Genomic DNA, 14,892 nt, shown 5'->3' with positions numbered 1-14,892 from the left:
GTCATTTGCTCTTCTCCCAGATTTGTTATTAATACTCAATGGTCCTTCCATGCTTGTTCTCCTGAACCCTTTTTGGGCTCTCTATTTTGGATCTTCTCCCCAAAGTGATTAAAACAGACCTGGGTTTAGAAGTGGTGATGGTCCCCCCAACCAAAGATTTGCACAGGGACAGAGACTTCTTTTCCTGGGTGAAGTAACTCACACTTGGGTACATTCTCTGATAGGTTCCTTGGCTAAGAGGTGTTGCTTCAGTTTTTGTTACTTTTTGTCTCCAGTGGTGATAAACTGTTGCACAGCCATCAGTCGCCGAGGACCTGGCTGCATGTTGGTGTTTCCCCCTGGCTTCATCTTAGCCACTCTACACTTCTCGGGGCTTTCATATAATCCCACATATTTAATTATTCACAGATGTTGATAACCCTACATCTCAGGGCCTCTCTTCTGAGCTCCAATCTCTTGTCCCTGACTCTTCCAAATCCTCCACAGGTACCCCAAACTCACCCTACCTAACACCCCAGCTGTGCTCTACCTCTCCCAGCCAGCTCCTCCTCTGCTATTCTGTATCTCGGTTATGCCACCACCATCTCCCTAGTGGACTAGACTATAAAATAGGAGCATTCTGACACTCCTTTCTTTATCTCTATTCACTCTGAGATTCAACCTTTGTTTCCCTGCACTGTTTTCATGACTGCCAACCCTTTTTATTCTCCCTAACAAGGCTGCTTCCAGTTTGTTGCACTTGGTGCAAGGTGAATGGTTACAGGTATCAGGGAAGCTGCCCGGGGCTTGGAGGGTACAGTGGGGTTCCTTCGACTTCCTTTTTTGGCATTTTTCTTTTTTAATGTGCAAAGAACTCAACTACTTTTGTTTCCTGCAGCCCCCCTAGCCTGTGGGGCAGGCCTTGTCCTCAGGAGGGGGACCCCGTGCTGCCTCTGCCAGGCTGCCCACCAGGCTGCTTCCTTAGCAGGTCACACCGGTGATCGTGCCTCTGGAGGCCTGGGAGACTCCGAGGGCTCTGGGGTCGCCAACACAATGGCCATGGGTAGGAGGGTGGACTTCCCGAAGAAGGAGCTTGCCCCCTCAGTGACACCAGTCAGCTTTGGGGGGGACCAGGGTTGTGGAGATGGCTTCTCCAGGGTATACCTGGCACCTCCACAGGAGCTGTTACTAGAAGCGGGACCTAAGCAGCACCGGTAGTAGTTGTGAGTGGCCACGAGCGAGCCGCTGGAGAGAACGGCTGCCATGCCAGCCTTGTGGGCTGACGGAAACTCAGCAGTGACCCCTCATGGGCCTCAATGCACAATCTTGGGGGGTGAGGGGGTGCTAGACTCTTGCGTCCATTTGCGTAGGACACCTTGGAAGCCGTGCCACTGCAGACAACCTGCACTTGGGGTTCTTCCAAGCTTTTTTAAAGCTCTTCCATTTCCAGTCCATCCATCTTGCAACTTCCAATAAACTCTCTTAACTGTAAAACTCATGATTAAAAATCTTCAGTGGCTGCCCACTGCCTGTAGGATAAAGTCCAAATTCCTTCTTTATTGGCATCAACCAACAAAACTCATCTTCCACCTCTCTCCCAACCCACTGTGTCGTCAGTTGAGTTCATCAAGCCTTTTGACGCCTCCGTATCTGTGCTCTCGTTGCTCCGTTTTCCCTGGAATGGTTGCTCCTCTCACATGGCCAATTCCTGTACATTTCTCAAGCCCTGATTTAAAAGTTCACTACCTCAGTGAAATCTTGCCTGACTTCTGCCAAAATAATTCCTCCTTCCTCTTGTTTCCATAGCACCTTGTATGTCCCTCGATTATCATACGCGTCACATTCTGTCGTTGGGGTTTGTTCGCCTGGCTACCCACCGGTCTGGGAGACTCTGGAGGGTAGGAGCTGTGTCTTATTTTTAGCTCTTTGGTGAGTAGCACAGCATCTGGAACAAAATAAACGCTCTGTAGGAAGCAGTGATGAATGATTACGACTCACAGCACAAATGTTACAGATAGGACAGTGCTGCAGCCTATATCTGTAAAATTATTACCATTTTTTTGTGGGACATTAAGTAGTCCTTTTGAGAACTGAATATGAAATCTTGGTGGCAGCATCTGCTGATACTTTTTAAATTCTAAATAATTGAATTAATCTCATCCCTAGAATCTTCTACTTTCAAACATGAAATTTAGGTACTCTCCAATAAGTCAGAATTCAGGCTGAACAAAAGCTTTTAAAACATTGAGCCTGAGCCTGGGTCCCTGTGCAGCAACTCATCTTTTCTTTATACCACTCTTTCAACTACACCCCCTACTCCCGGGGCACCGCCAGTGGGGAGAGAGCTGCGTGAGGAGGAAGGGACAGAACGCATTTTCATTTGTTAGTAAGACAAGATGGGGCTCTCTGACCTGCTCGCTCTCTTTTTTCCTTTCTCTGTGCCCCAGTGGAGATGGGATTTTTTAGTACAATAACAACACCGGGCTGTACTCAGACAGGCAATCAGTGTGAGCAGGGACAGTTTGGCCATGACCTCAGAGGGAAGAGTAAGATGGTGCTGATATCCTAGAGGGAAGGCAGAGGCATGGAGAAGGAAAGTTGGAGGGGGCCTGTTTTAACTTCCCAGGCTGCTATGACAAGTACTACAAAATCAGTTGACTTGAACAACCAGCATTTATTGGCTCATGGTTTTGGAGGCTAGAAGACCCAAATGAAGGTGTTGGTAGGGCCGTGCTTTCTCCCCAGAGTTAGCGACGTTCCTGTGCTGGCTCGCTGCAGTCCTTAAGGTTACTTGGCCGGCATCTCAGTCCCGTCACATGGTGATCTCTCTCCTTGTGTCCACTCTTCCAGTTTCCTCTGACTTGTGGCTCCTTCCTGCGTGGCCTTCTCCATGAGGCCTCTGGTAGGAGGGAATAAGGCCCCTGACTCAGTTGAGCCACACCTAAATAGGATCTTCCAGGACCCTACTCACAAACGAGTCCACACCCTGACTCACCTTACATATTTACCCACTGTTAATAGTTTGTGGGTTCACACCACAGGATCGTGGGTTGAGATTGAGAATGCATCTTTTCTGGGGGAACACAATTCATTCGACTGTCACGCCCAATGGAGGAGGATCCCCCAGGCCCACAACTGCATGAACTCAGTCGACTGCAAGGGCAACACGGGGGGCTGGGAAGGAGATCTGACAGCACCCTCTCAGTACTGAGTGTGTCTCGTATCAAGACTGTTCTTGCCCCTTCTCACTCCAGCATGTCCTTCAAGAGGTCGTGAGGGACAGTGGTGAAGTTGCATAAGTAAAAAAACCTGGCCTGCGCCCACCCACGGGCAGGGCCTGCCCTAGGATCTGCTACTAACTAAGTTAGTCCTCAGTGGCTCTTCACCCTCCTCCTTGTGCCCCCACCTTCCTGTGCTCCCCTTCGGGCCACCAGCCCTTCGATCCCCCAGACATCTTTCAACTGGCCTGGCGAGCTCCTTATGCTTCTAGATCTTTCCCAACTCTTGCCTCACATAAAACGTACCTATTCTGTGTCCTCACTACCCTGTTCTCTGCTGAGGTGGATCTAATAAAAATATTTGGAGCTGAGGTAAAAAGACCTAATAATGACAGCCTAACTGCTCTGTCCTGAAACCCGTATCATATTTGAATTCTACAGGTGGTCTTTATAATCTTAACCAAAAGAGGATATCGTGAAACTTCCAGACAGGCACACTGAGAAAGAGTTTAGCTTTAGCTTTATTTTGTTTTTTAGTGGGTTGAATGGCTCAGAGCAGTGAGCCATCTTACCTCATTGTCTGGGGTGGGGGTGTGCAGCACACACACACACACACGTGCATGCACACACATGTAAAACATCATTTTCAAAAAAAAAAAAAAAAAACAAAAAAAAAAAAACATCATTTTCCAGCCATGTGGGCAGGAGGTCAAAGGATCTGTGCTCCCCAGGCCTGTTCCTCAGGATGTGGACTGGGAGTGACGGTGGGTTTGGTGAAACTGGTTGTGTGCCTCAGGCTTTGGGGCTTCACCCCACAATCCCCCATCCCTGGGAAGGGCTGGAGCCAGCACAAACCCCTTCCCTGGTTACCAGGCTGCGACTGAAAATGGAGAATTCCACGGGAGCCCAAGAGAAAACTCCGAGCTAAGCTTTGGGAGTTTCTTTTCATTTGCTCTCTCCAGGGTTCTTTGGTCCAGGTTACGTTGCAGGCGACATTTTCACTTGTACTAGGAGAAAAACAAGAGGAGGACACCTGCTGAAATCTGCAAGTCGTCTAACCCTTGTTGGTTATAAGGAAAAAAATCCCTGAAAGAGAGGTATAGACTTCAGAAAAATCAAGGGAAGAAAAAGATTTAAACAAAAAAATTTCCCTAACATCGCAAACTGCTAATTTGGCCTCCTGTGACGACAGTGAAGAGAACAGAAAGCGAGGACTCCGGAAAATACTGGCACCCAGTGACCTTCCGGACGCCGCCGCCTGGAGCGACACCCCAGGTCAGCCCGCTGGTTTAGGAGCGGACCAGGCACGCCCCCGGCCCCCTCCTCTGAAGGGAAACGCCCTGGGGACCAGATGGTCCGCCCCATTTTCGGTTAGAGAACCAAATGCATTCTGGACGCTGCCTTCAAAGCAAAGAGTGCACGCCTGGCCCTGCCCCAGCGTCCCCCGACCCCGCAACACCAGCAAGAGCACAAACCCGCCCGGCTGCCCGGACACAGGGGCGCCGCCTCTGAAGCCGCCTCAAGACACCTGAAACATTGATGCTGGAGACAGAAAACCGAGCGCAGCTCCCTCAGCGGGCCTGGAGCTGGGGCGGAACTGCTGCCGCGGGTCTTCTAAGGACAAAGCTGAGCCTCGTGATTTCGTCTTCTGAGATATGTGGAAGGAATTCCGCAGCCTTTGGGGGCCTTCTGCTGCCCCCTAGTGGCGGAAGTAGGGCACACACTTAGGGACGTGCTCTTTCCCTTTCATGGAGTGAAAGAGGACCTGGCATTGGCTGGAAGGGTGGGGATGGGCAATTCTGACTCCAGATTTCTCTCCCTGAGAGTCAAAAACCTTATCAATATCCCTTGGCCCTGAAGGGAGATAGAAGGCCAAATGAGGAAGACCGTGGAAATCATCCAAAGACTAGAATCTTCTAGGGTTCTAGCTCTGTGGAGTAGAAATATAATGGGAGTCATATGTAGTTTTAACTTTTATAGTAGCCACGAGAAAAAGAAAAAGTAAAATGAGAGATAAAATTAATTTTATTTAATGAAACATGTTATTGAACCAGGTATCCAAGATGTTGTGATCTCAACATGTCATCAATATAAAGAAAAATTTTAGTGAGATATTTTACTTTTCTTTTCGTGTTACATCGCTGAAATCTCGTGTGCATTTTACGCTTACAGCACATCTTAGTTCAGACTACTCTCATTTTAAGTGCTCAACAACCACATGGCGGGTGGCTGCTGCAGTGGGCCATGCAAATCTGGATCATGGTCTTCAGACTGAAATATGTGGACCTCCTTTAATGGAAAAAAATTCTTGCAAATTCCCAGGGCTGTTTTTATTGAACTCTTACTCACACATATATTAAACTGGGTATAAATTCCTACTTATAACTTGTATATATCCATAAAATCAAATAATTACAAGTAAAATTACTTTAAATTAGCCTTCATGTAATTTTACAAATAATGTTGTTCGGCTGAAACTAAATGTCTGCTCTCAATGTAGATATGGGACTGGCTCTTCTGGCTTAGGTTCTTTGGAGGTCAAGCCCTTACTTCCGTGTGTCAAGTGATGACTCAGTTATCCCACCTTTTTCTCTGTTTGAATTATTGTGAAGTCTGTACTTGTTGAGCATGTTATGATGCCATTTGGCCTTTACTAGTCTCAAAAGAATCATTGACTTATTAATGCCTTTAATCTTGTCTCATTAGACTAATCAAAATAGTATGATTTAGCATCTATAAGATCAGGAACACAGGAAAAATGCAACAGAGCTCGATTATAAGGTAGACATACATCACACCCAGAATATGATACTAATTTTTTTTTTAGATTATCATCAAAATAATAACACAATATTGAAAAGGATTTAATTTAAAAACCTGAGTTAGAGCACACTGTTCTAGTCAAACAGATAACCTGAACTCATCCTTCCCTGCTCTGAGAGATGAAGGTCTTTAACTGAGAACTCTTTTTCAGGATAATAGGACTCTTGTGTGCCACTATGGATAAAATGCCTCTATAAAGGATACCGCAGCACATGAAAATTTCTTTATTGTGGGGAATTCTGCAATGGCTTGCTAAAAAGTATATTCTCAGTCTGAAGTACTTTGTGATAAAGCAGTATTTTATCACAAGTTAGAAATTAGACAGACCTAACTTTGCTGGGTGGTTTAGCAAGTTAGAGGAAGTACCTGAACTCAGGAAGGCTGAAGGTCCATACCAACCTGCTCTTGGTTTGTTTTCCATTCTTCTGCCTTACACTTTGTTGGCTGCTTGTTGTTTGTTTGCATGGTGGTGTTGAGCAGGGGCTTTGGTGTATTTCTTATTTTCTAATGGTGGAATTTTGTTGGGGTTTTGGGGTAGATAATAGTAGAGGATGTTAAAGAGCTGCTACTTGATGACAGGGCCAAAGAATTAGGAAAAGGTCACTTTTGGGTTAGCTGAGTAGTCTTTCTCTCTTTCTACCCATGTTGCAAACTGGATACACAAGGTACTTTCATAACTAGAGGAAACCTTTTGATGCAGCGTTAATCATTGTGGAGAATCTGTTGTAACCAGATCAATAAAAGTTTTTGTGGGCCATTCACAGGACAGAGAAACAGCTCTGTTGTCCAGAACCTTTCTTTGTAATGACACCTCATCCACTGCATATTAAACACAGAAGTTGAGTCTTGGTGAATTATGGGTTTGTGACTAATATTGCATATTTTCAGAGTTCATTCTTCTAGCCATTGCTCAGAACTCTCTACTTTGTACACAGAGCCCAGGACTGAGTTACCAGCTCTAGGGACAAGAGGTCATTGACGTTCCTTGTTCAGTTGCTCATTTGTACAAATCAGAAGCGATGGAGCACTCTGCTCACATTGGTGGAGGGAATTGGGTTCTATTTGTGTACTCTTGTAGCATCCGAGGACTGAGCTTTGACTTCCTTCTTTGATCCTCCCAATACGTGCTACCAGAGATTTCACTGGAAGGCATTCCTGTATAATTTCTTCAGAATTTTATCACAAAGGAATATGTGGGGGTAAGAAGGTGAACAGAGAAGGATAGAGGGAGAGGAAATTGGAAGGGGGAGGAAGAGGAAAATATACCTTATGTACCTTTTAGAGAAGAAACACCAACCACCTGGTTGACATCTCACCACCTACGAGTCCACTGACCTAAATGTAGTCAGCTGCCCGAAGGCTCCCTCCCATTTTATAACTCAACGTGTGTTTTAAATGATCACATAAATAATTCTGTCTTTTAATCATACATGGTCCCCTAGCTTCAGCCAACAGCCTATTCTACAGACGGACATCTAGAAAGAGAATGCAAGACTGAATTTTTTTCAGCATCATCCATTATTCAGGATAGAACATGAGCAATATTGATTAGTACGTATGATGGGGGATGGAAATATTCAGCTTGAGTGTCTGAAGTCATAACTCTTTCTTGGACTGGAAGGCCCATAAGCAGATAAAACTGTAGAATGGGGGCAGACAGTCTTGACTGACCTCCTTGAACTCCCTTTACAGAACTGTTCTTTCAGCTGATGCTTGCCTTCCCTTTCCCAGACACTGAAAACTTGACAGGACTCCCTAGCCCCACCCCAGCACTGTGTTCTCTGGATGTCTTTCCCTCCAACCTGGGTCCCCAAAAACCTCTCACTCCCAATAGGAGTAGATGAATTCATGGCTTCCAAACCCTTTTTTTTTTTTTTTTTTTTTTTCCAAATGTTGACACTTTTTTATTTCTCAGGTCTGTCTTACTTTTTGACTTTTTTTCTTTTGACAATTTTCAAACTATAGAGAAGTTGAAAAAAAAGTACAATCAACACATGTATAACCTTCACCTTGATTCACCAATTGTTAGCATTCTGTTACATTGCTTTCCCTCATTCTTCTCTCTACTCTCTATAGATACATGTATATTATTATAATATATGTGTATATATATGATGTATAAACTTCTTTTGCTGAAGCATTTGAAAGTAGGCTGCAGATACTATGACTCTTTTCCCCAAGTCTATTCTTCTAACAAGAAAGACATTCTCTTACACAACCACAATACCATTAACACACCTAAAAATATAAATATCAATATCATCCAATGGATTCATTTTCATCTATTACATTTGGTTTTATGTCTTTTTACTTTCTTTTAGTCTACCAAAGTCTCCCCACCTTTATTGTTTTTCATTATATTGATTTTTTTGTAAGAGTACAAGTCATTGTTCTTTTAGAATGTTCCATATTCTGACTGTTGCCCCATTATTAGGTTCAGGGCAAACATTTTGGCAAGAATACCATATAGGTTCTGTTCTGTATCACATCAAGAGACACATAATGTTATGTTGTCCCACTTGGTTAAAGTGATGACAGCCAGCTATCTCCACTGCAAAGGAAATTTTCCCCTTTATAATCAGTAAGTATTCTATGGGGTGTTACTCTGAGATCATGTGAATATCCTGTTCACCAACTACATTTCACCCAATGGTTTTAGAATCCATAGATGATCCTTGTCTGAATCAATGACTTCTATGGAAGTGAAGCTCTTAAACAAATTTTTATTTATGTGTTGAGTCCAAAATATTTTTTGAGAATATATCTCTGAAATTATTATGGAAGTCAATGGAAGAAAGATTTGATCTATAACTGTTTATATTATTTTCTATGCACTAGCTTTTTCATATGAATGTGTTAATTATAGGTCAAAGAAGTTTGGGAATGCTGTTTAGGCCCTACTTGCAAGCTACCACCAGCCTGTAAGTTCCACAAGAGGAATCACGATTGTTTTATTCATTCTGGCACATGGCACAAGGATGGTCCCCAATAAATATTTGCTGAATTAATGAATGAATGGCTCCAATAGGTATTACAAGACACCAAATATTTTTTCTAAAAGTAAGGTAAGTGAACGTGGTAGCTTGGAGTTAGGTACTCCAGAAAAACATGTTCTTGATTCACTCCTGTGGTTGTGAACCCATTGTAAACAGAACCTTTGGAAGATGTTCTTTTAGTTAAGGTGTGGACAACTGACTCAGAAGGGGTCTTAATCCTATTACTTGAGGTCTTAAGGGGAAGGCCACATGGAAAAAGCCACAGGAAAAGAAGCTGGAAATCAACAGAACCCAAAAGAGAAAAGAGAAGACGCCACCATGTGCATTGCCATGGGACAGAAAGGCCAAGGACCCAAGGATCACTGGCAGCCAGCTGCAGAATGCCACATTCTTCAGGGAGAAAATATCACCTTGCTGATGCCTGATTTTTGGACTTTTCCTATCCTCCAGACCATAAGCCAGTAAATTCCTGTTGGTAAGCCAACCCATTGTATGGTATTTGTTTTAGCAGCTAGGAAACTAAAGAGTGAATGAAAGCAGGAGGGAGCTATGCTGAAAATCACTATTTAAGAAGTATTAGGAAAAAAGAAAACCTGTTTATGACCTTATAAAAAAATTACAGGGACTCCCTGGCAACGCAGGATATGACTCCCAGGGATGAATCTGGACCCAGCTTCGTGGGACTGAGAATATCTTCTTGACCAAAAGGGGGATGCAAAATGAAAAGAAATAAAGTTTCAGTGGCTGAGAGATTTCAAATGGAGTCGAGAGGTCACTCTGGTGGACACTCTTATGCACTATATAGACAACACCTCTTAGGTTTTAATGTATTGGAATGGCTAGAAGTAAATACCTGAAACTATTGAACTACAACCCAGTAGTCTGGACTCTTGAAGATGATTGTATAACAATGTAGCTTACAAGGGGTGACAGTGTGATTGTGAAAACCTTGTGGATACACTCCCTTTATCTAGTGTATGGATGGATGAGTAGAAAAATAGGGACAAAAACTGAATGAAAAATAGGGTGGGATGGGGGATGATTTGGGTGTTCTTTTTAACTTTTATCTTTTATTCTTATTCTGATTCTTTCTGATGTAAGGAAAATGTTCACAAATAGATTTGGGTGATGAATGCATGACTATATGATGGTACTGTGAACAGCTGATTGTACACCATGGATGATTGTATGGTATGTAAATATATTTCAATAAAACTGAATTTAATTAAAAATGAATTACAGGGAAAGCTGAAAACAGTTTGCCATGATCGACCATCACATGAGCCTCCAGAAGGACAGAATTAATCATTAGTTCAGGATCAGACCTTTGAAAGCATCTGTTGCTCCAGGAGCACAGTTCTTGTCAGGGTGAAATTTCAGAGCGAGTTTTCGATAAGCTTTCTTAAGCTCTTCATCACTGGCATTTCATGAAATTCCCAGAATTTCATAGTAATTTCTGCATTTCTTGATCCTTTGTACCCCAAGCAGCTGCTCCTCGGTGTAGGTGGCACTTCCTTCACCCTGCCGGGTCTGACACCGTTCATTCTCAGACTTCTTTTCCTTCTGTGCCTTCATGCAGTTATAGCAGCCACAGGAGTCATGACTCTCAGGAGGTCTGTCTTCTGAGTATTTGTTTCTTCTAACTGCATCAAAGTAAGCTTCGGTCCAGCGCTCCCCGTTGCCCAGAGTCACCGACGTATCGGTTCCCTGTAAGCAGGTCTGCCAGGCCACCCCGGTCCCAAACACTTTTAATAGCTGCAGATCTGTTAAACAAAGGATGCTTACTCAGAAGCCCATGGAGCATAATTAAAACCACTAGCTTTGAAAGAACTAAACAATCTTAGAATCCTTGAGTGTGTGTGTACCTTAAAAAATCATTTAGTTCAACCTCTTACAAAGATAAAAATCTCCGATCATCCCTGACATGGGGCCATTCTAGATGTGTCAGTAAAGAGCTCTTGAGAATACACATCTCATGGGTGGACAGCTCTAAGCCTACAGGCATTTTTTCTTATCTTGAGCAATATCAGCTCTCCTATTACAGCACAAAGCAAACCCCCCTGTTTTACCTGGTAACCTTTAAATATAAAACAAGCTCCCTTTACTTTTCTCCTGTCTAGGCTAATTCGTGCAGGCCCTCCAATATGGACTTAATTGCCTTCCCGCAAAAGATGTGTTAAAGTCCTAATCCCTGGGCCTCTGAATGTGAATTTTTGGTAAAGGGGGATCTTTGAAGATGTTATTAGTTCAGATGAGGCCAGACGGGATTAGAGTGGCCCCTAATCTATTATGACTGGTGTCCTGATAAGGAGAGGAAATTTGGATACTGAGAGAAAAGGAAAGGGGGAAAGAGAGAGAGAGAGGGAGAAGAGGAGAGAAAGCAAGCAAAATAAAGTTTCAGCGGCTAAGAGATTTCAAATAGAGTTGAGAGGTCATTCTGGAGGTTATTCTTATGCATTATACAGATAGTCCTTCTTGGTTTCCAGTGTATTAGAATAGCTAGAAGGTAATATTTGAATCTATGGAACTGTAATCCAGTAGCCTTGATTCTTGATGATAGTGTAACTATATAGCTTTTATGGGGTGACCGTTTGATTGTGAAAACCTTGTGACTGACATTCCTTTATCCAGTGTGTGTGGGCAGATGAGTAATAAAATAAAGACAAAATAAATAAATAATGGGGGAGGGGGAGTATGGGATGCTTTGGGTGTTCTTTTTTTTTTTAATTCAGTTTTATTGAGATATATTCACATACCATGCAGTCATCCATGGTGTACAATCAACTGTTCACAGTACCATCATATAGCTGTGCATTTATCACCCCAATCTATTTTTGAACATTTTCCCTATACCAGAAAGAATCAGAATAAGAATAAAAAATAAAAGTAAAAAGGAACACACAAATCATCCCCCCATCCCACCCTATTTTTCATTTAATTTTTGTCCTCATTTTTCTACTCATCCATCTATACACTGGATAAAGGGAGTGCAAGCCACAAGGTTTTCACAATCACACTGTCACCCCTTATAATCTACATTGTTATACAATCATCTTCAAGAGTCAAGGCTACTGGTTTGGAGTTTGGTAGTTTCAGGTATTTACTTCTAGCTATTCCAAGACATTAAAACCTAAAAAGTGTCATCTATATAGTGCATAAGAATGTCCTTCAGAGTGACCTCTCGATGCTATTTAAAATCTCTCAGCCATTGAAGCTTTATTTCATTTCATTTCGCATCCCCATTTTGGTCAAGAAGATATTCTCAATCCCACAATGCTGGGTCCAGATTCATCCCCAGGAGTCATATCCTGTGTTGCCAGGGAGATTTACACCCCTGGGAGTCAGGTCCCGCGTCGAGGGGAGGGGAGGGCAGGGCAGCGAGATCACCTGCCGAGGTGGCTTAGTTAGAGAGAGAGAGAGGGCCACATCTGAGCAACAAAGAGGCACTCAGCGGGAGACTCTTAGGCATAATTATAAGCAGGTTTACCCTTTCCTTTGCAGTGACAAGCTTCATAGGGGCAAGCCCCAAGACAGAAGGCTCAGCCGTCAGTCCCCAGTGTTTGTGAGAACATCAGCAACAATCCAGGTGAGGAAGTCTAACACCTCTGCATCCTCCCTCAGCTCCTCAGGGAGGCCCCAAATATATATTTTTATTCTCTGCCCAAATTACTTTAGAATGTGTTGCTATTTCACTCTAACCTACCATATCCCACTTCCTATTCAAAGTTCCATGTAATTGTGGTGTTTGAACAAACTGACTGTAGAAGTTATATTGTTTAGAAAATATAAATCCTATACCAAATAAACATCTCTTTTGTTGGTCTCACATGGAAGTTGAAGTGTTAATACACAGTCATTTTCAACCTTTACCCTTTGGCCTGATTTGCCCTAGTCTTAACCAGATCTGCTTCATTCATATCTTTAATTGAAGTCTGGGCTCTTTTTTGTTTTTTGGGTGTTCTTTTTGATTTTAATTTCTTTTTTGGGGGGAATAATGAAAATGTTCTAAAATTGAGTGTGGTGATGAATGCACAGCTATGTGGTGATACTGTGAGCCATTGATCATATTCCTTGGATGGATTATATAGTATGTGAATATATCTCAGTAAAATTGCATTAAAAAAGAAAAAAGAGGAAGCATGGCCCTGCTGACACCTTGATTTCAGGTTTCTATCCTCCAGAACTGTGAGACAACACATTTCTGTTGTTTAACCAAAATATTTTATGGGACCTGGTTGTTACAGCAGCCCTGCAAACTAAGACATCCTCCAACTAATTCTGCTGAGATCTGATTTCGGGAGCCTACCCCAGAGTGCCGCCTCCTCTAGGAGCATTAGGGGCACCCTCACCCCTTCAAGGCCCAGGCCCTTGGAGCCAGCCCACTGTCTCGGGAGAGCTTAGGGGCTATGGCTGGTGCTGGCCTGAAAGACAGTCTCTGAAGTGTTGTGATTCAAGAAGTCCTCAAAAGTATCATTTGCCCAAATATGGCTCTTTATCTGCCGGCAGTGCTGTCTGCCATCCATCATCAATGTACATTTGCTAAAAGTCGATTACAAACAAATGACGCTAATGGAAGTTGGAAATCAGTATCCCTTGGAGTCCTTTGGAGACAGCTTAAAGAATTGTCACCTGAGAGGGATAACCCATTAGCTAGCTAAGTCATGAGTGCCTGTGTCTTATGAATCTTTTAGTATACCTTATTGACTAGCACAGTGGTTTTCAAACTTCAGCTGGGGGCCTTGTCAAAGTGCAGATCACTGGGCACTACCCCAGGGTTTCTGATTCTGGAGGTCCGGTGTTGGGCCTGGGACTGTGCATGTCTAACAAGCTCCCGGCATGTCTAACAAGATGCATGTCAACCAAGATGCTGGTCTGGGGACCATGTTTTTAGAACCACTGGACTGGAAGAAAAGGGCTAGAGGAAATTGGACACTGGGTGTTACATTTTTTCACAGTGGGAAGGAAAAGATTAGGGGAAGTGGAGATGAGGCGTGTTCTCGATAAGAGCAGTGAGCTCTTCCTGTAGTTCAGGAGTGGGTCAGGCCAGCAGGAGGCGGTAAAGAGAGGGGCACACCAAAAAGAAGGAGCACAGTAGAATCACCTGCAGAGCTTTTGGAAAATGCTTGGACCTGGCCCAACCTCAAACCAGTTAAACAAGATTCTCTGGGAGAGAGATAAAACACAGTTCCTACGTGATTCTGAAGTGCAGCTAGAATTGAAAACCATTGAGCTAAAGGCAAATCTGGACTTGAGTTAGGAAACGCCATTGAGTAAGGCATTGGAATTGACCTTCTGGCTCCCAGGGCAAAGTTCTGGTATAAGTAAGTAGGCTGTGAATAACAACTTGCAGTTCAAAGGTAGATACACCAAAGGTGCACAACCACTCCACAGCCAGTCCCTGTGTGTGTGCGTGCACGCACGTGTGTGTGTACACATGCATGCAGGCACTTTGGGATGGATTTGGTTGGATCTTGCACACCCACACTAGACAAGAATATGTTACACAACAATAAAATTAAATTATTGTGCTGGAGTAGGGCAGTCGTTCTCAAAGTTAGTTCTTAATTGGAAATCTAGCAATCTGTTTTAACAAGCCTTCCAGATGATTCTGATATCTGCTCAAGTTTGAGAACCATTGGTATAGAGAAATAAATGCAGACAAAAGAATCGAAAGTGGACTTTAACAGAGATGTTCATTGTAGCATTATTCACAATAGCTAAAAGGCGGGAACAATCCAAGTGTCCAGCAATCAAGGAATAGATAAACAAGATGGGGTATATCCACACCAAGGAATATTATTCAGCCATAAAAAGGAATGGGAGTTCTGATACATGCTACAACATGGAAATTATGCTGAGTGAAATAAGTCAGACTT

The 14,892-nt window shown here is 43.3% G+C and overlaps 1 protein-coding gene and 1 long non-coding RNA gene across 2 annotated transcripts; both read right to left on the bottom strand.

Annotated features, from left to right (window-relative positions):
* Positions 1–907: 907 nt before the first annotated feature.
* On the bottom strand, positions 908–1,244 carry LOC119535213 (pancreatic progenitor cell differentiation and proliferation factor-like). Its single transcript, XM_037837703.1, has 2 exons — positions 1,111–1,244; positions 908–1,079 (listed from the first exon to the last, which is right to left on the bottom strand). The coding sequence occupies exons 1-2, from the start codon at positions 1,242–1,244 to the stop codon at positions 908–910; spliced, it is 306 nt and encodes a 101-aa protein (XP_037693631.1).
* Positions 1,245–2,625: 1,381 nt separating this feature from the next.
* Positions 2,626–4,834, bottom strand: LOC119535131. Its single transcript, XR_005217172.1, has 3 exons — positions 4,726–4,834; positions 4,068–4,204; positions 2,626–2,878 (listed from the first exon to the last, which is right to left on the bottom strand). It is a non-coding gene; the product is annotated as an uncharacterized LOC119535131 (long non-coding RNA).
* Positions 4,835–14,892: the final 10,058 nt, after the last annotated feature.

The sequence above is a fragment of the Choloepus didactylus genome, chromosome 5 (genome assembly GCF_015220235.1).
Source record: "Choloepus didactylus isolate mChoDid1 chromosome 5, mChoDid1.pri, whole genome shotgun sequence".
Taxonomy (NCBI): Eukaryota; Metazoa; Chordata; class Mammalia; order Pilosa; family Megalonychidae; genus Choloepus; species Choloepus didactylus.
This window is presented reverse-complemented; position numbering and strand designations above follow the sequence as displayed.

Coding starts and splice junctions, on each gene's coding strand:
- LOC119535213 (XM_037837703.1), bottom strand. CDS start 1,244: ATGGCAGCCGTTCTCTCCAGCGGCTCGCTCGTGGCCACTCACAACTAC. Junction 1,080..1,110: donor AAGCCATCTCCACAACCCTG/GTCCCCCCCAAA, acceptor GGTGTCACTGAG/GGGGCAAGCTCCTTCTTCGG.